The sequence below is a fragment of the Biomphalaria glabrata genome, chromosome 2, assembly GCF_947242115.1.
Source record: "Biomphalaria glabrata chromosome 2, xgBioGlab47.1, whole genome shotgun sequence".
Lineage (NCBI taxonomy): Eukaryota > Metazoa > Mollusca > Gastropoda > Planorbidae > Biomphalaria > Biomphalaria glabrata.
The window spans coordinates 42,416,299-42,436,347 of NC_074712.1; the positions used below are offsets into that span (position 1 = coordinate 42,416,299).

A 20,049-nucleotide genomic window follows, 5' to 3' on the forward strand; every position below is an offset into this window, starting at 1 on the left:
CTTGAAATTACGTGTTCGCCAGCGGGAATGATAGTACTTAAAAGCATTACTGTTACACTGAGGACTGGTTTTATATTCAGGACAAAGAGAATAGGTGTTCAACAAACTATTGGAATAATTAACTAGTAGGCCACCTTGTGAATTAATACTCAGAATGTGCGCAGTGTTCCGTTAAGGAAAAGGCTTGGGAAACACTAAATTAGACTATAGAAATTGTATAGTTATGTATTGTTGTTTTTTTTCAAACTTACTTAAAAGCGTTGGAAGCCAACGAAATGAAAAATAATTCTACCAATAGTGTCTTTTAATTCTTGTCAATTTAATATCTTGTTTGGTTTATCTTTCTTGGTAAGTTTGTCAATGTTGATGATGTTGTGCTCTGTAAGAAGCATATATATACAACTTTGTAGCCTACAAGTTACATGGTCCTGGAAAGCTTCTGACTTGTTTTTTTATGCACTTAAATGCACACTATTCTTTTATAAGTGACAAAAGTGGTCATCATCAAACTACGATGGACGAAATATATATATATTTGCATCGGATGTAGGCAAACATAATTATGCAATATATATATATATATATATCTTATGACTTTAGTGAAGTGAGTTGTGTTTTTGCTTATGCTGTGTTTTTTTATTACATGCATTAATGTATAACATTTATTGTAGGCCTATAATATTACTGGGCTTCACTTCTACGCCATTCTGTTTCCAAAGCCTTAATTTTAAGTGTCAGAAATATAGTATTTTTATTAATATGAGTAGGTTATAGTTAGATAGGTAAACATTTTAAAGCTATATCTAGTTCCTAAACATTGAACACCACTGACAAAAACAACAACTCAGCAACACCACTGCTTATCCTCCGCTATTAAATTGAGTCCACTTTGTCAAAAAAAAATTGAAAAAGCGCACCGCCACAAAGACGTTTCTCATGCAGGTGCAATCACTTAATCAGATGTCCGAACTCAATTATGTTGTCTAACTAGGTCAGAACTCGACGCCACACTTAATGTATCTGAATGATAAAACTCCAGCATCGGAGATCTGACCCTTAATGCACCTGTGGAATATTTGCTTCGTCTTTATCTCTCCCATGAGCTAAATGTGAACTGTAGTACCTCAACGACTCCCTTATCTATGTTTTACATATTAGATCCAAAAAGTCCAATCATACGTTACGGATGACACAGACTCTGTCCCACATGACAACACATTGTGCAACTAAGAGAGTTGGGGTCAAAGTATTGGGAGCCCATATTTAAAACCCTCTTTAAAAGGATGCGCATTGAAACGCATTTGCTAAAACGGATGGGATAAAAACTTTTTTTTTAAGTTGCGAAACGGTACATAAGGATGAACTAATTAATGCAAGGAAAATAACTGGCAACACAAAATACATTTTAAACATAGTTAATATCTTTGATTTCGAAACGCAACTCTTCTGTGATACATTTAAATAACATGGTGAGTTTATAGAGTTAGGCCCTATTTGAATTTTTATGTTAACTTGTCATACTAAAAATAAAACGATTATCAGATGAACTATAATCATCTAACTGCGGTTATTGTTTCATACGCACATAGGGTATAGTCTGAATTATTCGTTTTTAAATTTCATATATATGTTAATCTAATACATCTTTTTTTTTTCTCTTCGGAAACACACTTGCAACTTTAGAGAGAGTTGCCTGCATTAATATCGTCCCTAAACATTTTGAAGAAGACATTTCAAAAAGGTCTCCGCTAACTTGATTCTTCTCGACTCTCAGAATGGTCGAAATTCTACAGAATGTCACACTTTGTGTGAAAAAAAAAATAAAGGTCCACGGCAAAACTTCTTACTCAACACGAAGATGATCTTAATATGATCACGTCCATTACAGAGGTACATGCGCTATATGTACCTCGAACGTCACTCGCATTGTAGTATTGGCCTGTGTTGCCTCCTTCTTTACAATACTTAATTTTTCTTCCATTTTTTTTTATTTTTTTTTTGCGCTCTGATTGCAAGAAACACTTCAATATCGAGCCACCCTACATCTTTTCAGAAAAGGAAGACGCCAGAAGTAAGAATTTCTGAGAGAGAACTGTGAACGTAGGCTTAATTAAGTAAAGAGAACATTTAAAAATAGCTGCTTCAAAAAAACGCTAATTACTATGACTATTATTAAGGTTTTGGTTTGAAAAATAATGTCTTTTAACCATTCGGTTTCACTTCTTTTATAGTTTTAATAGTTTTGAATAGTTTTAATAATAGGCTAACATTACAGATTTTTAGTAAATAAAGATCATTAATAAACGTTTTTATTTTTGAGTGCGAATATCTACGTAAGGCCTAATGAAAACGATGAACATTTATTTATGAAAAAAAAAATATTGCAAATGAAAGCGCTTTGAAACAACTACGCCTGTTTAATAATACACTATGTATACTTCATTTTTTATGCAATGCCTTTTATGTTAGATCTACGTGTTATTGAATCAGTTTAAATGTTTCATACCTCAATGACTAGCCTAATGCGTTAATTATAAAATGGTTTCAACTCCTCCCCTCCCCCGATCAACAATTTTTGTTCATGTTTCCAATCTACGGGTTTGGTATATCAAATCTCTAAGAACTATTAGGGTCTTGTTTTCTAATTCAACACTGGAATTTCTATATTATACTATAATCATTAAGTATAAACTGCATGTATTGGTTGATAACTTTCGTAGGTGAATGTACCGAAAAACAGAAGAACACACTGCAAGAGATGTAACAAACACACAGAACACAAGACAACACAATACAAGAGAAGCAAGGAAAGGTTGGTGGCTGCAGGTAATCTACACATTTTCCAAATCTGTGGGATAGTATGTTAGAACATCTCAAGTTAATCACTTCTCTCAATTTTCTGTAGTCCTTAGTCACATCCGAAGCGTCCATTTTTTTTATGTCCCACCTACGATTTTTGTGTTCGCCTCTAAACCTTTTCATGGTATTGCATTTTTGCCTGTAGATCTTCGCAAAGATCTTGTGACAGTCATACCACTGAAGTTCATGGTTCGTGACAAATGTTATAAATTTTCTCTTGTGACCACGATAGACTATTCAATTCTGACTCTGTTTCTAGCTGTCCACGGTTTGAAGCCTGCAATCACTCTTCAATTTTTTTTTTGTTTTACCATTTATAAGTTTTGCTGTCACTGTCTATGATATACTGCTGTTTATGAGATACTTTATCAGGATTTACCAGTCGCATAAAGTTAATCATGTGTTTATTAATTTGAATGAGTTTTTACCAGTTGTTTTTGTTTTGCGCAATTTCATGCTTTTAGCTTTCTCAATAGTATAGGACTCTATCAATTGTCTGATTAAGTAGGGGCAAAAAAAAAAGAAATTGGGGGTGGGGGGTGGGGAGGTTACCGTGATAGCTTTTGAAATGTATTTTATAACAAAAAAAAATTTCGATTTCGAACTGGAGGGCTCAAGCCTCCTCAAGCCAATACACTAACCACCATGCCAGCAAAATGCTTATGAAAATAGAAGGTTTCAAATAGCTATATATTGTTAGTTTCAAACTTTTAAGCGACGACTTAATTATCTGCACAAAGTACAAAGGGGGCTAATTCAACTTTATACCGCCACATCTGTCAAGTACAATTTCTTTCCAATTACCAATAATTATTATTTTTTTAAATTGATTCTTGTTTTGTCAGGTACTCGATTTCAACTTGTTCTGAGATTGGGTTCGGGAGAAATAATGTGTAAAAAAAATTGTACCAGACAGTTGGACCGAGTGAGCTGATATAAGCTTTGTAAAAAAATAGCACAATGACTTTTACAAATGAGTACATAAATAATTGTATTACTTAATAATAATTTTATCTTAATGAATGAGGCTGGTGGTTTGACAGTTAATTGGGAAGGAAAACATGTTACACTGGTAATTAATAATTGGTCTCACATAACCATTTCTTCATTTCTAAAGTGGCTTTAAGCTTAGTATATATAACACCAGCCAATATCAGTGTACCAGCAGTTCTCTTGTGTTGATGTAGTGAACGCAGATATTCGTAAAATAGTTTCACTTTCAACTGTTAATCTGCTTCCCATTGTTAGATTACTGACCAGGCATTTAAAATAGTTACTTCTTTGGAAAAATAAATTATGATTATGCTTGTAACATTTTGCCAGGTAAACGTCAGTATGACAGAAAACAGTCCGGATTTAAAGGGCAAACTCGACCAAAATTAAGGAAGAAGGTAGGCAATATGTTATAATAATAGATCAGCAAGACTTGATAAAATCTCTGGATGAACTTGTTTAGGCAATGTTTCACCAAAGGGAAAGTGCTATGCATGATTCCTAGATAGCCAGGAAAACGTACATGTTTTTCTTTGGTTATAAGTTCCATATTCATGACTGAGTTCCTGTTGGTCTATGTTGTCACAGTGAACATGTAACACATTTAAAATAATATGAATCTATAACTGAGAACATTTTTTGTTTAAGGGGGCAATGAAATGCAAGTTTATGCATATAAAAGGCATACGGGTGATGGTTTATGAAAAAAATAAGTTAAAGCAACATACTCTTCAAATAATTTAGTTCCATTTCTTAGGTTGCTTATAACAAAAAATATGTTCATCCTCTGCTTGATAAAAGAAAAAAAGGTTTTCAGAATTGAACAGGCCATGTTTATAATAAAGATTTTGACAAATAATGTCTTTTAATGCTTGTACAAAAGTTTTGTCATTAATTAATCCAAACTAACAGCTGACTAAGCTTTGTTAAGTACTGTTATAGTATTATTAATTGTTAAGCTGATTCTCAAAACTAATTTCTACAAACTATTATTGAAACTAATGCTAATTCAATAGCCTATTTTGTTGCTGCATTATTTGCTGATCAAATTTTGTAAAAATTTGGCATGAAAACTTTAACTGAACAATAATTTTTTGTCTTTATATGACTATGACTGAGTGAGAAACACTATTGATATTTGTCTTGACTGTCATTAAAAGCATGCATTTATGTTTAGGCCAAGACAAGTAAAAAGATTGTTCTTAAGTTGGAATGTAAGGAGTGTGGCATCAAGAAACAAATAGCTATCAAAAGATGTAAACATTTACAGATTGGTGGAGACTTGAAAAGAAAGGTAATTCATCAAAACAGGAGGACGGGTAACTAAATTATAGCATTCAAGGGGAACTAACTTTACATTAAATTTAAACAATGCATGTAATGTTACAATGTATTTGAATGGACTCAACTGTCATTGTCTTCTTTTTGTTTTCAGGGAGAAGTGCTTGCGTTTTAAATAAAAAATGGGAAAATACTCAAGCAGATGAGATTTGGATACTTAACAGAAATACTTAAACATTTTCTGTAACAAACAAAATTGTAAATATTTTAATACAGTACTATTTAATCTTTCATTAAAAAGGGAATCCTTATTATTTCTTTTTTTTTTTAAATAGATCGCCAGTGATTCACACATTTTCAACCACAAACTATAAATACCATTCAACTATATAAACACCAATAATTTTTGAAAAGGATGTGCACAAAGTACACCAGTCTAAAGGCCTTATAAAAATTCATAATCAAACATTGTTCAATATTTAAGCATGAATGATCTTTTTCAAATAAATAAATTACTTTAACAATGAACACTTTTTTAAATTTTTAAAATAAGACCTGTTCATTTTTTTTTTTAAATTTTAATAAAATCTATGGTACATTAGTCACTTTAAAAAACAATATACTATATCATAAATTGAAAAGTATCTGGTTTGTAAATATTTTATTGGTTTGAAAAAATTAGAACCTATTTCATTCTTAACAAAAAAAATAAATCTAAGCTTGTAAAGCTGTATTAAAACAATTTCATTAAAATGCTTACAGTAACATACAAAAAAAATGTATATTAATTTCCATGAGTATGTTATTACAATAAAAATGTCTATTTCTTTAAATAGTCCTATTCAAATATAGCATTTTAAACTATTTCTGAAATAAATATCAATGATTGTCAATATAAATATCACAGAGATCAGTTTTATGAAGACCATTTACAGTCAAAGGTTTAAGATTGCAGTGTGATTTATCTAACATGTCATTGTGAGTAGCATGTGATATAAAATCCTTTTCAATCAAACTTGCTTCTGAAACATCACTGTGAACTTCATGTGAAATATTGCTATCTGCTTTAGAATCTAAATCTACAGGCCTTGCAGTTCTTTTTTTCTTGATGTGATGACCTGGTTAAAGAAAGTAAAACTATTTACTTTAAATTTATCAAAAAGAAAATGGAATAATAATGATTAATATTACTTAAAAAAAGTTTTTTGATAATCTTTATTGATGTGTTTCATTCAAAACTAAATATAAAGTGAAATATATAAAATAATACCTATGCAATTGAGAAATTCAGAATGAGTTTTGGATCTGCAACATCCCTTACAAAGTCCATATTCACATTTCAAGCCCTGCAAACAGAAAAAGTAATAAAAAAATTAGCAAAGTACCCCTTTCAGACCTTAGGGTAGATGATGTAACATATAGCCAAAATATCTAATATATATGATTTCTAGTTTGGCCTTTGATAAGAGTATCATCAATAAATTAATATTCTACTATTGTTATTCTGTGTTAAGTTTATATTAGCTTTCACTGTATAAAAAAAAAATTAGAAAGAAAAAACCAAGGAAAGTTTTTTATTGAGGACAAAAATTTGTTATTCTATAAAGCATGCTTACTAATTAAACAAATTAAACTAATATTTTTTGTATATTGATAATAATGATTTTCTGCTAATTGGATGGGCTATTTACTAACCTCACAAACAATGTTATACTTGCACCTCTTAAACCTTTTAAGTTGCAACAAAAACTAAGACTTTTAAAAACTGAATTTTACGATGTAGAATATTATAATATTAAAACTTTTCTGCTTTGATAAAAAAATTACACTTACAAAAAATGAAGAATGAATGAGAATTTTATTTTTAAAGGACCCATAAGAAAAAAAAATTAAACATTTTTTGAATAATTTGGTTCAAAGGCAATTTATACTTCAATTAAAAAAAAAAATTTAAGATGAACTAAAATTGGTATTTTTAAAATGTTTTGTTGAAAAAAATATTCATTAAATTTCAATATTCTGCCCTGTCTAATAGATTTATCTTCATAATATTCAAATACTATCAATTATTTGTTAATAGTTCTAAAAACTTATGCCATAAATTAACCAGACCTTGGGATTCAGGCAAAGACTGCAAGTTTCAAATTTCATCTTCAGGCCTGGATCAAAATTTTTATTAGGACATTTTAATCTTTTCTTCAATTTGTTGTTCGACAATCCTGGTTCATCGGCACTGACTTTCTGCATGTCCTCTGAGCGTTTCAGATTGATTCTTTTTCTTAATTCTTTATGTTCAACATCATTCTCTTCTTCAGGACTTTAAATGAACAGTTGTAAAAAACATAAACTTCTCAATAACAAAAAAAAATATTAGACATTAAAGATGCATTTGCATTTAATACTAAAATATTTTTGATTTACGCAGCTACATGTTGAAACATATTAAGAATAACTATATTCAAGGTAGAAAGAGAAAGAAAAAGCAAATTTTAAATGCTTGTTTATGCTTCTGTAGTCAATGGATAATGAAAGTATTGTGTAAAACATATAACAAATCCTATTTTTTTCCTCCCAACACATGTCAGATACTCATTAGTACTTGAAAAAATGATAAATCCATGTCTGCTCATAACTAGACCCTCCAATTGAGTAATCAAGAGCTGTATCCCTCTATCACATTTCTTATTTGTTATAAGAAATGTGAATGAAATAAAAATAATTATACAAATCTATGGTATAAATAAATTTTAAGATAATATACCAACAAACAAAAAAATATTGGAAATTTAGAAATATTTATCAAAACTTATAGTTATAAAAACAGTAAACAAAAAGTAAATTAACACACTAAAAAGATGTCTTTGAAAATTAAGATATTCCTTTAGGAAAGCATTAGGCTAGTATGGCAGTGATTGGTGTTCAAACAAGTTTGAAGATGAGCAGCTATGACGAGTATACCTCTGCTAAATTAAAAAACCCAACAGGTTGCCTGTAATAGAAGAAAAAATTAGAACCTTGCATGATATTACCCTGGGCGTACATAAGGTTGGCAAATCCAGTAAGGCAATGGAAGTTTCAACTTGAAAGTAAATGTCTCTGGATCTGTTGCACATTTTTCAATATCAACCTACAAAATAAATAAAAGCCAATTTCTTCTATTATGAAACTACTAAATCAAAACACTTTTTGCTGTCACTAACACAGCCTAAGCTGAGCAACAGGTTAGTGTAGAAAATTTTTAAAGCACCATTTTGAAATACAAATATTGAAAAACCTAGACATATCAATGTATACCAGCTCATATACAACTAGAAGGAAATGAGAAGGCTGACACACTCACCAAGAGTGGGAGAACTAACTCACAAATAAACTCTTCACTTTATCCAGAAGAATTGAAGAAATTAATTGTAAATAAAATAAACGAGCGAGCTCTCATCCCAATCACAAGAAAGATGATGCTTACTATAAGCTATCCCGACAAGACCAACGTCTAATCTTTCGACTCAGGACCAGACACAACAGAATGCGACAACACATGTACCGGAAGCTCAAAATTGTAACCAGTGAAATCTGCCCATATGGAGTATCACCAGAGAATGCCGACCACGTCCTCCAAAACTGCTCTCTTTACCAAGAGGCCTGTATAAGACACTGGCCCCAAAACACCCCAATAGAACGAAAACTATATGGAGAGCTCCCTGATTTGGAAACCACAGCGCAGTTCATCTCATGTATTGGTCTAGTCATCTGAACACTCCAACATAACAATGAGAACAAAGAAGAAGACGAAGACAAATCATTAAAAAAATATGAAAAAATAAAGTTCACAGGCTTCGAATCAGAAAGACATTTAAATTTGTGGTTTAGAAAAAAAAAATCAGTCAAGTCAAAGAGGAAAGGATTTGAAACAGAACCTAAACTATTCAAAAAGAGTTCTCTTTGTTTTTCAACCAAGTAATCATCAATTTATTTTCCAGTCAAGGACACCTTCAAAGCATTCTTGAGAGATTTTAACATAGACTGCCTTTTGGGAAACTAGTACAAAAGATAATGACATTGTCATAGATACTTTGCTGAAAATTGACAGCAGAATATATTGCAATGTCAATGACCTTAAAACACTCAGGCTAGGCTTTGCCAAAGCCAGGTTGGCTTTATTTAATGTTCTTAAAAATATAGTAGATATGTTCTTACTTTACATAAAATCTTTAACTTTTCCATACATGCTCGAAAATCTTGAATAGATTTGGCATTAGCCACCACCTCTCTCACTTCTCTGTGTACAGAAAGCCTGACAAAAAAAAATTTAATGAATAAAAATTGTTAAATAAAAAAAAAGACTATCATTTCGCAGAATATTAACAATTAAAAAGGAAACAATTTAATTTGATTAAATTTAAACATACAAGCTAACTTAATGAAAGCTGTTGTTTATTCAAGCATAAAAACATTATTCTTACAATGCATTGAATTGTCAACATATCTTACCCATGGTGACATATTTTGAAAACATGGCCTCTTATATATGACAAAGGACATGGATATTTCTCTGCAAAATCAAGGTACTCCTGACTCATGTCCCAAATAAAGGGACTTAGACCATGGAACAATGCTGGGTTGTGCAAATTCCCTTCTATGTTGGGAAAGAAACAAATATTTTTAAAACTATTGAGCTTTAAGCAATAAAGAAAACAAAAAAAAACAACAACTAGCTAACTTTCCTGGAGTTAAACAGTATATCAAAGATTTTGCTGATAAAAACAAAAAAAAGCTACCTGCACTCATAACACCCTGAGCTCCTGTTTCTTGTAAACATCTATGCACATCTGCTAGGTACTGTATATTTCCATTAGCAAAAACAGGAATTCTGACAGCCTCTCTGTAAGTACTTATAGTTTTATTAATCAGCTTAAAAGTTAACAAGGTTATAGTTGAAAAATAGTTAATTTGTTTCTGATATTAGGGCATTGAAAGGCCAACATATTGGCAATCAACTCTTTCCTTTAGTGTTTTAAATTAATCTCTTAAGCTCTCTTGGAGAAAATGGAAGTTGTCCTAGCCCAAATGTACTGCTGGATAATACTGCTATCAAGATTCATATTTGGCATGATCATGCAGGCATTAAAAAAAAAGACTGGGGGGGGGGGGGGGGGTGTGTCAAGTTGATTTTTGAAAATCCAAAATATGTCTTGACTAAAACTAGCATGTTTTTTTAAATTAATTTTTTTCTTATGAAATTTGAGGGCAATTCATTTTTTTATTTTTTTTCACCTTTTAACTTTATTATTTATGATTTCCCTGCTGAAATGATAGCTTTAAACCTATCTAATCATAGCATAATACATTTTTTCTTAGTAAGTTTTGTTGCTTTGCCAACATTCATCAACATCACTCAATTTGTATGATTTCCATACTAGGACTAGAATCCCAATTTACTTTAATGAGCTAATACAGACAGCAAAAATTGACAAGGCTGTTAATTATAGTATCTTAGTCTGGTCAAATTATCTTCCAAATTCGATGTTAATAAGCCTTATTTTTTTTTATTCTTTATGGAATTTATTACCATTGTTTGGGTTATAAGTTAATGAAAGATGAGGCCTGTGGTAATTCATATTATATCTATTTCATGCACAAAAAAAAAAAAAAAAGAAAGAAGTAGTTCTGGATTAAAACGAAAAGTGTTTTATAAACCAAATATCACAAATATCATTTAAAAAAAAAGAAAGCTTACATTCATGCATTTAGTTTCTCTTCCTGGTCTTATTCCTCATTTTCGTCATCAAATTAATAAAAGCATTTGAACTGCACTGCATCATTTAACCAAAGGACATGTAAAAATCATACATATACCTCACAGACATACTTCTAAAGTAAGTGCATATTAACATACAAGGACATTATCTTATGATCAGCCTGAATTAGAGCATCTAAGAGCTTTATTGAAAAAAAAGCTAAGAAGCTAAAAAAACAACAAAAACCTATACATGTATAAATCTCTTATTAAAGCTCATAAAAACCTGCAAAACTCACTGAAATGATTTTTGTTTTATACTGCTTTAGGATGCAATACAATTATTTTTCATTGTTCCAAAGTAAAGATTGGTTTTCCAGTATTGTAAGCAGTTTTCTACTTTCTGCCAGCATGAATGACAAACCACAAGTCTAGAAAATCAGCCTAACCTTAAAAAAACTTACATTAGAAGAACTCAGATCATAAAAAATGACAAAATTAAGGAAGTGGAAGAGAAAAAAAAAAAAAAGAAAACCAACCTAACAGCTTTAATATATGTCCAATCAGCAACGCCAGTGAATTGCCCTTTTTGCTCTCTTGTTCTACCATGAACTGTTAACAGCTAGTTTGGAGCAAATCAAATAAATCAAATTGTTTTCAATTTGTAAATAAATAAAAATACAAAAATATGACTTTTTTTTTATTAGTAAAGCTCTTTAAAAAAAATTAACAATTTAACAAAGTCCCGATAAAATTATGTTTCTGACCAATATAATTTTTTAAAATTCATTAAAAATATATATACATTTATTTTTAGAATATGTATATTACCTGACAACCAGCATCTTCTAACATTTTGGCATATTTAACTGTCTTATCCACAGATGGAAAAACTCTGATTTTGCATGTGATTGGAACCTTTAGGTTTTCATGACACGTCTTAACTTTAAAAAAAAAAATGAAATAAGTTTTTAAAGCAAACTATTCAATGTCATAATTTATATCTAATGGAAAGCTTCTATTATGACTGATAAGGCAGTTAATGTAAGTTTTTTGTAGCAACATTTAATGCAGAAATGCCTATATCGGAAAAAGGAAATGTGTATTCCCAGACATGAGAAATGTGTATTTTGAGGGGCGAATGTGTATTTTCCAAAATATAAAGAAATATACTCAGGAAAAACTAATATCATTTAAGCACATAACATACATAAAGTTATAAAAGACATTCTGTATATTTTTCAAAATATTTACACATTTAGTCTTTGTCATAGACTTTTCTAGAATATGTAAGAATGGCAATGATTTTATAATAACAACGGCTCTTGTATTTTATTCCTGATTCCATAATATCACCAACAGAAAATTCATTCAAAAGAATGGGACTTTTTGCAAGTAGTGAATTTAGACTTAAACCAAAAGCAATGGTTTGCGTGGCTAGCTAGGTGACATCTAGTTTATTGTCAATGGATGATTTCTTGACAAGGTATGCAGACACTGAAAATATTTTATCCTATTTTGAGAGAGTTCAGATTTTCTTCTTTCTGACCATACTTTGCAGAGTCAGCAATGAAAGCTTTGGCATCCTCTACAATCAGTAATAATAGGGTACATTTCTTTATCATGCTAAGAGAGAGATGAACCACCAATTCTTCCATTAAAATCTTTGCCCTTCTCACTTTCATCTCCTGGATTTGGTGGTTTACAAAAAAATTGAATCTAGATCTAGAGGCAGCTTCATGAACAGTTATTGGTTTGAACAGGCTGTAAGTTTTCATCATGCTCTGGCTATAATTAAAAAAACAGAAATGGAAAAGTGGTTTGAGTGCTGGGACAAGTCCCAAAAAGCCAGTGGAGTCTGGGAGTGCATGAGGCGCCCTGACCGCACTTACCCGTGGTGAAGGCTGTCCAGACCTGAGCAAGCTATTATAGCACAGTGCAGGACAGGCCATTGTCCTGTTGGCTCATATTTCTCACGGCTATGGCCAAATTTCGATTCACAGTGTACCTGCTGCGGGGGAGGAAGAGGAAACTGTGCCTCATATTCTGTTTGACTGCCCCAGACTTGCTAGTCTCCGTCTCGACAGGTCTGGGAAACCAAAAATTCTCGACCTGTATGGCGACATTTATTCACTACACAAGACAGCAGGGTTTCTGTCCAGGGCTTTTGCAAGAGAGGATTTGAGCCTCTCAAGCCCTCAATCAAATGGAGTTTGTAAATGATGATTGGTTTTAATGTACATAGACCAGGGGTGGGCAAATTATGGCCCGCGGGCCACAGGCGGCCAGGCCAAAGTGTTTTATGCGGTCCGCCGACACCAATAGAAATCAGGTGTGCACACTGTATATACATATAAAAATGCAAATATTAAAGATAATATCTCTATATATTATTGAAATTGTCTCATTATAAAGGTTTTAAGTAAACGAAGATTATGCTTATTGGCTATACATCAATACACTTGATTCAAGACACAATCTCTGAGTGTTGGGTAGGCTTGGAACAAGATGGTAAGTGTAACAACTGATGGAACTCGATCTTCGACTGAGAAAAATATTTTTTTTTTTTAATATATCCAAACCATAAACTCTAAACAGGAAAGTTTGCACAAAGCTGCATAAAATTTCGTCATTACCTTAGTCATAATACTATAGTAATTAAACTTATTAGACCTAGGGATGTTAACCACGGGTAGTTCCGATTTATGAACAAAAATATTCCAATGTACTTGCAAGCTTAGCATGGGAAAGGCAAATGAGAAGAATATAAAATCTCAAGGAAGAAACTGTTGAAGGGCATTGACTGCGACTTTGATACCAATATTTCTAATGAAGAGTGAAAGAAAGACAGATTTCATGTCTTTTATAACTGCCATTGCAATTGGTTGCTTATATATGAAATATAAATGCATGTTAAATCTTTTCAAACAAGGCTTTCTCATTTCTTTAGGCAAGCAAAAGAAAATAGTTTTTGTCATTTTCCTTTGCTGAAAGGTGAAACTATTTTTAGTGATTTAATTAAAAATACAACACTTATTAAGATTCCTTAATTGTGCAATTTATAAAAGCAAATTTTAAGACGTCAAGAACCAGTTTTCAATACCATCAGCTCACCATTTAGCGCAGAAGCTCCAGAGGACATAACTCCAAGCAAAGAGAAGTTCCAGTCAGTACTACCACAGGAGTCTTATGGGGGCCAGAAGCTGTATTTTCAAAATTTAAAAAAACCTTTGCTGCTGTTCACACTATTTGGGTACATATACATCAGTTCTTCTTTTTCATTCTCATTTTACATGTTGGAGGGTTCAGATCAGTAATTCTATATCTGAGATGAACCGCGCAGTGCTTTCTAGATCAGGCAGTTCTACGAATAGTTTTTGGAGAGTCTTGTTCGGGTCTCTTGATGTAGTATGCACCATCGAAGGACATGGTCAGCATTCTCTGGTGATGCTCCATAAGGGCAGGTTTCCCTTGTCCCGACATTTAACTTCACATATATTATTGTCTCATTCAGTGAGCAAAATTTTTTTGTGGAAACTTAACAAGTATAATCACTAGTCAATGTTGACATACTAAATTGACAGCACTCACAGGGGTAACAACTAGTAAGATGGTTTCACAGTTCCGGAACATTATGTACGAGTGTAAAAAGAAAAATACTGCACAATAAGTAAAAATGTATATTTGTGGGGATATTGTGATATAAAAAGACAACAGCAATTTTAAAAAATCTTAAAATTGGTTTCAAAAATTGCTAACTCTTGTAATTTTTCAACGCGGAGTGTGAAAAAAAAAGAGAAAGAAACGTGAATATAATACAGTGTAAATATGAATTAAAAGACATTCTACACAGTTAGCGAGCATATCTTTCTAAGGAATATACATATATGCGGCCCGCCATTCTCAAAATTTTTTTTCAATGCAGCCCTCGATACAAAAAGGTTGCCCACCCCTGGCATAGACTATTTATAGGTATTTTAACAATCATAAGGAATTGTAGGCTACTGTCCTGAATGTAAAATACTAGATGTAGACCTAGATCAATATAAAGTTAGAACAGCTAATTTTGCCTTTTTTTATAAATTTTAGATTCCATAAATGATAAGAAAAGAGATCAATCTTTATCTTTACAAGATGGCAGAAGTTGCTGCACAATTTAGAATATATCTAGATCTAGTAAGTAATCTAAATCTAGAATCATTAGATCTACTTTGATCTTTCTAGATCTGAGTCTAGTAAACATCTGGATACATCTAGATCTATAAAACAAGATCTATTTAGAGCTTAATTCTAAATCTAAATTTAAGAAGATTCATTGTGCCTGACATCATAAAACATTTTAACACAATACTAGATATATAAACAATCAATTAATTTCCAATCAGTTTGAAGACTTGAGAAAAATTCTGACACATGGAAAGGAATGTCGTTTTATTTGCATCAGCAAGATCTAGAGCTAGTAATTATTTTAAATCTTTGTGTGTTAACGCGCTAAAAAAAAAGGTATATCTCACGGTAGATCTAATAAGAATAGTCCATTTCCAAGATGCATACTTGTAAGCATCTCTGTTAAATGAGAGCATCAGCATTGGCAGCCCATTGTCTAGAGCTATTTATTAACTTAGCTGAGCTAATAACGTTATGTAACCAGAGATGGCTTTACTTTGAAACTATCTTAAATGCTGAAGCAAAAGTCGAAACGTTTACTGTATTTTTGTAAAGGTATGAAAGCACAGATGAATGAAAATGAAAACAAACAATTTAATATTTACCCATTTTCGCCAACAAGTCCCACTCATCCTGTAGAAAAGCTCCATAGTGTCCTCGTTTAGCTATTGTTTGTGGGCATCCCAAATTTAAATCAATAGCATCACAAAATGGTTCAGCAAGTTGAGCAGCCTTCAAAAGTGTATCTGGATCATTTGCACAAAACTGTAATACACAGTACTATATGTTAAAGACTAAGACTCAGATGACGACCTAAATGGGAACTAATTCAGCTTTAGTCAAGTACAATTTCTTTCCCTTGTTCGAGATACCAAACAAAATAATTTGTTACCAATAGTTAATTAGCTAATTTTTTTTTAACGATTCATGTGTTGTCAGGAAAAAGAAATAATTGTGCAAAATTTCAGCTTGATCAGAGATTGGATGTGGGAGAAATTACATGTGTACAAACTTTTTACCAGACAGCCAGAGTGAGTTGATATAAAAGCTTTGTAAAAAAAAATAATTAAAATAGCAATAGCAAATGCATTGTTTTTAGCAAATGTTTATCTCAATATTGTCCTAACTGCTAACTGTAACAGAAAACTAATGTAATTTTTAATGTAAATTTTAATGCAAATGAAAACAGAAAGTAAAGAAATAGTGCAACGTAATTTTATCATAATCCCTTAAAAACACATTTAAAATAATTTAAGAGAAATGAAATTCAAAGATGAGAACAGTGATGGCTGGGTGGTGTTCTTCAATGTTTAAGATAAAAAATGGCTTTGAAAGTGAAAGCCCAATAGGAAGATGGAGACAGAAAACAGAGCCAAAAATAAAATCCTACATGAGTCATTTAGGACAGTAACTAGCTGGGCATGGGAGACATTTTCTTTCTGCCTAATGGAAATAAGTAACAGAATAATAAATACACTCTAAATATTTAAGCAGAAAAATACTTCCTTTACCCTCAGAGCATATTTACAGTAAAAAATATGCCAGCTAAAAAAAAACTTTTTTTATAATAAAAAGAAAACTAGTAAATCTTAAAATTAAAAAGTTGAAAATTAAGCTACCTGTACAATAAGTGGTCGATCCTCAGGACATGTTTGGAGTGATTCTTTTCTGTATAAAGCATCTCTTATAAATACTGATGCATGAAACATTGGTGTATAGCAGAGCTCAGCCCCGTAGTGCCGACTCAGCATTCGCCAAGCGAGCTCACTTTGATCAACCATAGGTGCAGCGACATATTTAGCTGATCTTAATATCTCCCTCCAAAATTTAAAGCCATCACTTTCTCCATTATTTGTTTCCGACATTTGGCTGATTTTATTAAACATCAAAGCATTACATAGAGATTAGAGTTGTTTTCAGAATGTTAATACTGTAAAAAAAAACAAAAAAAAAACTTTTGTGACATTTAAGTTACTCTGTAAATTTGAGTGAAAGAATTTAATAAGGAAAAATTTTTATTTGATAGAAATATTCCCAGTATATAGGGAATAAAAAAAAATCCTTGATAAGTGACATCAGTTGCAATTTGCTTGGCAATGAATATGTTTTTGCATATTATATAGATCTATATATATGAGAAGAGATGAGAAGACATGTTTGTTTACAAATCATCATGAGTACAAGTATGGTTGGTTCTAAAATTAATAGAATAGATCTATAAATTATAATATATAGTCTATATTATCTATAATATAAATAGAGTTAAGTCTAAGACTATAACAGAAGTTTTTGGGGCAGTGAGCCTCAAGTCAACTCAAAGTGGTCTCAAGTGAGAGGAGACTAATTTGTTTGCAATTATAATTATCTATAATTTAAAGGAAATTTTAGTTTATAAAAGTTACTAATTAAATTAAAGTTCAAAATTATTTTACTATCTAGGTCTTATTATTCTGATAAGTGAAAATTTTAGTCTTTACTATGGTAATATTCATCTTCTGAACAAGTTAAACTCTGTTGCCAATTTTTTAAGTTTGAATGTTTATAGCTATGTTAGTTAGTCCTAGGAAAAAACTGCGAAAATCTATTTATAAGCTCGTCATCCATTTTTCAATAAAAATAGCTATATTGTTTTGTTACGCTTTGCATAGTTACAACAAAATATGATGTTGAAGACAGTTAGGTCAATGAGGTCCAGCACTAACATTAATGAACACCATTCCCCGCTCTGTACACTAACAAACACTTCATGTTATTGTATTTAAAAAAATAATATTATCTTCTTCAATTTTTTGAAATTTTAATATCAATTTCTTTTTAAACCAACTCAAGACTGACAGATTAGTGTCACTTTTCCTCTTTTAATTGCTCCCTACTCTGCTAAACCCTCAACTTTACAAAGGGTCATTTACCGTGACCTACCTAGATCTAGTTGACCCCCAAAAAACAAAAAAAAAAAAAACAACTGCGTGACCCCGCGCGTCTAGCCCACTCACACCACACATGGAGTGTGACCTAATTTGGTACCTGAATAATTGTCCCTCCCACTACATTTTTTTTTCTGGTACTGTGTTGATGATACCATGCTAGGTACCTACCTAGGCTGGTCAATCAATAATCAGAGCGCCAAGGAGTGAAAAAAAAAGCGAGAGCAGGATTGTGCCACTCATAAAAACATTGTTTTCATTCCCATTATATCCAACTCTGCCCCTTATGTTTAGTGATATTCCCTTTCTTTTTACTCATTCACAACACACTTGTTTTAACATCTAAAACAAAAGCAAAATTAAGTAAGAAAATGTTAGACCTATACAAAATAAATCATAGAAATGTCTATTTCCACTTCCCTTTGATTGCATTTTCAACACTAAAATAGCATTCGTGTGACTTGTGTGTTATTAGGTCTATTTAGAAGCATTTTAGGTAGTTCATATTTAGTTGATGCTTTTATTTTCTAAAAAAATCTCCTTCAACCCGAACCTACCCCCCCTTCTGTCCTAGAAAAAAAAAATGGCATCGTCCTACCAGTTTTTTTAAAACCCCTATAAAACCATTGTTTTTCAGAGTAAGCGAAACTAAATGTGTCTGAACTTAAAGAAATGGAGTATAAACAAAAACAATGGACTAGTTTCATCATACTGTCATAGCTATCAAAATATCTAAAATAAAGGCTCATTTTAACAAAGATTGTGGGGTGTTCATTAGTGTCAGAAAATTAGGATTGTTAGGATTAGGGGTGTTCAGAAGATGAAAATTACTATAGATCTAGAATAATCTAGATCTAAAACAAAGGGTCAAAGGAAAAGGACTGAGACTGAGTTGCTGTGAGTAATCTTGATTCTAGTACACACACTTCACACAAAACTGACAGTAGATATATTAATAATATTATTTTATATACTTAATTGACTTAATACATATAATATTATAATATAAAATATAAGTATAATATATTAATTATTATATTAAATATATTATAATAAATATAGTCTAGATCTAGATTGGAGATCTAAGTACTAACTAAGTAGACTCTTAGTCTACTTCATCTTCTTCATGCAGTGGAAAATTAAGAATTTTTTGCCTATCTTGAATTCTGGTCAAAGCTCCTGCGCCCAATTAATATAGTTCAGAAGAAACTACAAAAGTCTGGACAGCATATATACGGGAAGCTGCTGAAGAAATTAGTACCCTTTCTTTCTGCAAAATGATGACAAACTAACAAAAACCCAATCCATCGAAAAAGCAAAAGAAGGTAGTGAATACTATGGATTCCCTGTAATCAAAACAACCAGAAGAAAGAAAAGACATGATGGGAAGTTGAGTTCTAATGTAGGACTGTCAATAGAACTGCAATTCAAACGTGTTGCGACAGAAGTAGATCTAGACGTCTTGTAGTAAGTTGAGTCATAATCAATGATAATCATAATCATAAACATTAAGTAGTGATTAACTTCATATGATTAAGTAGTCTTACTTACTAACTTAGTAATTATAGCTACTAAGCAGCCTAACCCCCTACTCTACGCTAGAAGTAGATCTAGTAGTAGAGTAGATCTAGATTCTAGACTAGTAGTAGTCGCTACGGCTACTGCCTCTGCCCTGGCACTACTCACTAACTCAGACTACTGCTCCTACTGAGCTAATGAGTCCTACTAGTAACTACTACTGCCTACGCCTACGGCTACTTCAGACACTAACACACTTCGACTTCAGTACTCTACTTCTACTTGTCTTTAGTCATAGTTTCTCTAGTAATAGAGTACTCGTCATGCCGATCATATAATATATCTATTTATCATATAGATCTATATCTAGACTATATTTTTAATAGATAGACTAGACATAAGACACTCGGCCACGGTGACTAGGTGACTAGTAGACTTATAATTTCTTAGTACTTGGACTTGGTCTACTAGAGATTAACTAGACCACCAAGTCAAGCCTAAATATCATGTAGATATACAGAGCTCTTCTTTTACAAAAAATAGAACTAGATCTAGTCTCTAGAAATTTATATC

The 20,049-nt window shown here is 31.7% G+C and overlaps 2 protein-coding genes across 5 annotated transcripts; one reads left to right on the forward strand and one right to left on the reverse strand.

Moving 5' to 3' along the window:
• Positions 1-1,246: 1,246 nt before the first annotated feature.
• LOC106068820 (60S ribosomal protein L36a-like) lies at positions 1,247-5,444 on the forward strand. Its single transcript, XM_013228310.2, has 5 exons — positions 1,247-1,469; positions 2,721-2,826; positions 4,183-4,250; positions 5,030-5,146; positions 5,288-5,444. The coding sequence occupies exons 1-5, from the start codon at positions 1,467-1,469 to the stop codon at positions 5,306-5,308; spliced, it is 315 nt and encodes a 104-aa protein (XP_013083764.1). The 5' UTR covers positions 1,247-1,466; the 3' UTR covers positions 5,309-5,444.
• Positions 5,445-5,691: 247 nt separating this feature from the next.
• LOC106068819 (tRNA-dihydrouridine(16/17) synthase [NAD(P)(+)]-like) lies at positions 5,692-20,006 on the reverse strand. 4 transcript variants are annotated; one of them, XM_013228308.2, is made up of 12 exons: positions 19,936-20,006; positions 16,654-16,964; positions 15,640-15,799; positions 11,699-11,811; positions 11,407-11,489; positions 9,909-10,012; positions 9,622-9,766; positions 9,328-9,424; positions 8,163-8,260; positions 7,246-7,450; positions 6,404-6,479; positions 5,692-6,251 (listed from the first exon to the last, which is right to left on the reverse strand). In XM_013228308.2, exons 2-12 carry the CDS (start codon positions 16,918-16,920, stop codon positions 6,013-6,015), a joined length of 1,587 nt encoding a protein of 528 aa, XP_013083762.2. In that variant the 5' UTR covers positions 16,921-16,964; positions 19,936-20,006; the 3' UTR covers positions 5,692-6,012. The 4 variants fall into 4 exon arrangements, with proteins under 4 accessions (XP_013083762.2, XP_055876659.1, XP_055876658.1 ...); XM_056020684.1 differs by having other exon boundaries at positions 19,930-19,989; XM_056020683.1 differs by having other exon boundaries at positions 19,514-19,982.
• Between the last annotated feature and the right edge of the window lie 43 nt (positions 20,007-20,049).

Coding starts and splice junctions, on each gene's coding strand:
- LOC106068820 (XM_013228310.2), top strand. Junction 4,251..5,029: donor GACCAAAATTAAGGAAGAAG/GTAGGCAATATG, acceptor ATTTATGTTTAG/GCCAAGACAAGTAAAAAGAT. Junction 5,147..5,287: donor GTGGAGACTTGAAAAGAAAG/GTAATTCATCAA, acceptor TTTTGTTTTCAG/GGAGAAGTGCTTGCGTTTTA.
- LOC106068819 (XM_013228308.2), bottom strand. CDS start 16,920: ATGTTTAATAAAATCAGCCAAATGTCGGAAACAAATAATGGAGAAAGT. Junction 9,425..9,621: donor TTCAAAATATGTCACCATGG/GTAAGATATGTT, acceptor TTTTTTTGTCAG/GCTTTCTGTACACAGAGAAG. Junction 6,252..6,403: donor TGAATTTCTCAATTGCATAG/GTATTATTTTAT, acceptor TTCTTTAACCAG/GTCATCACATCAAGAAAAAA.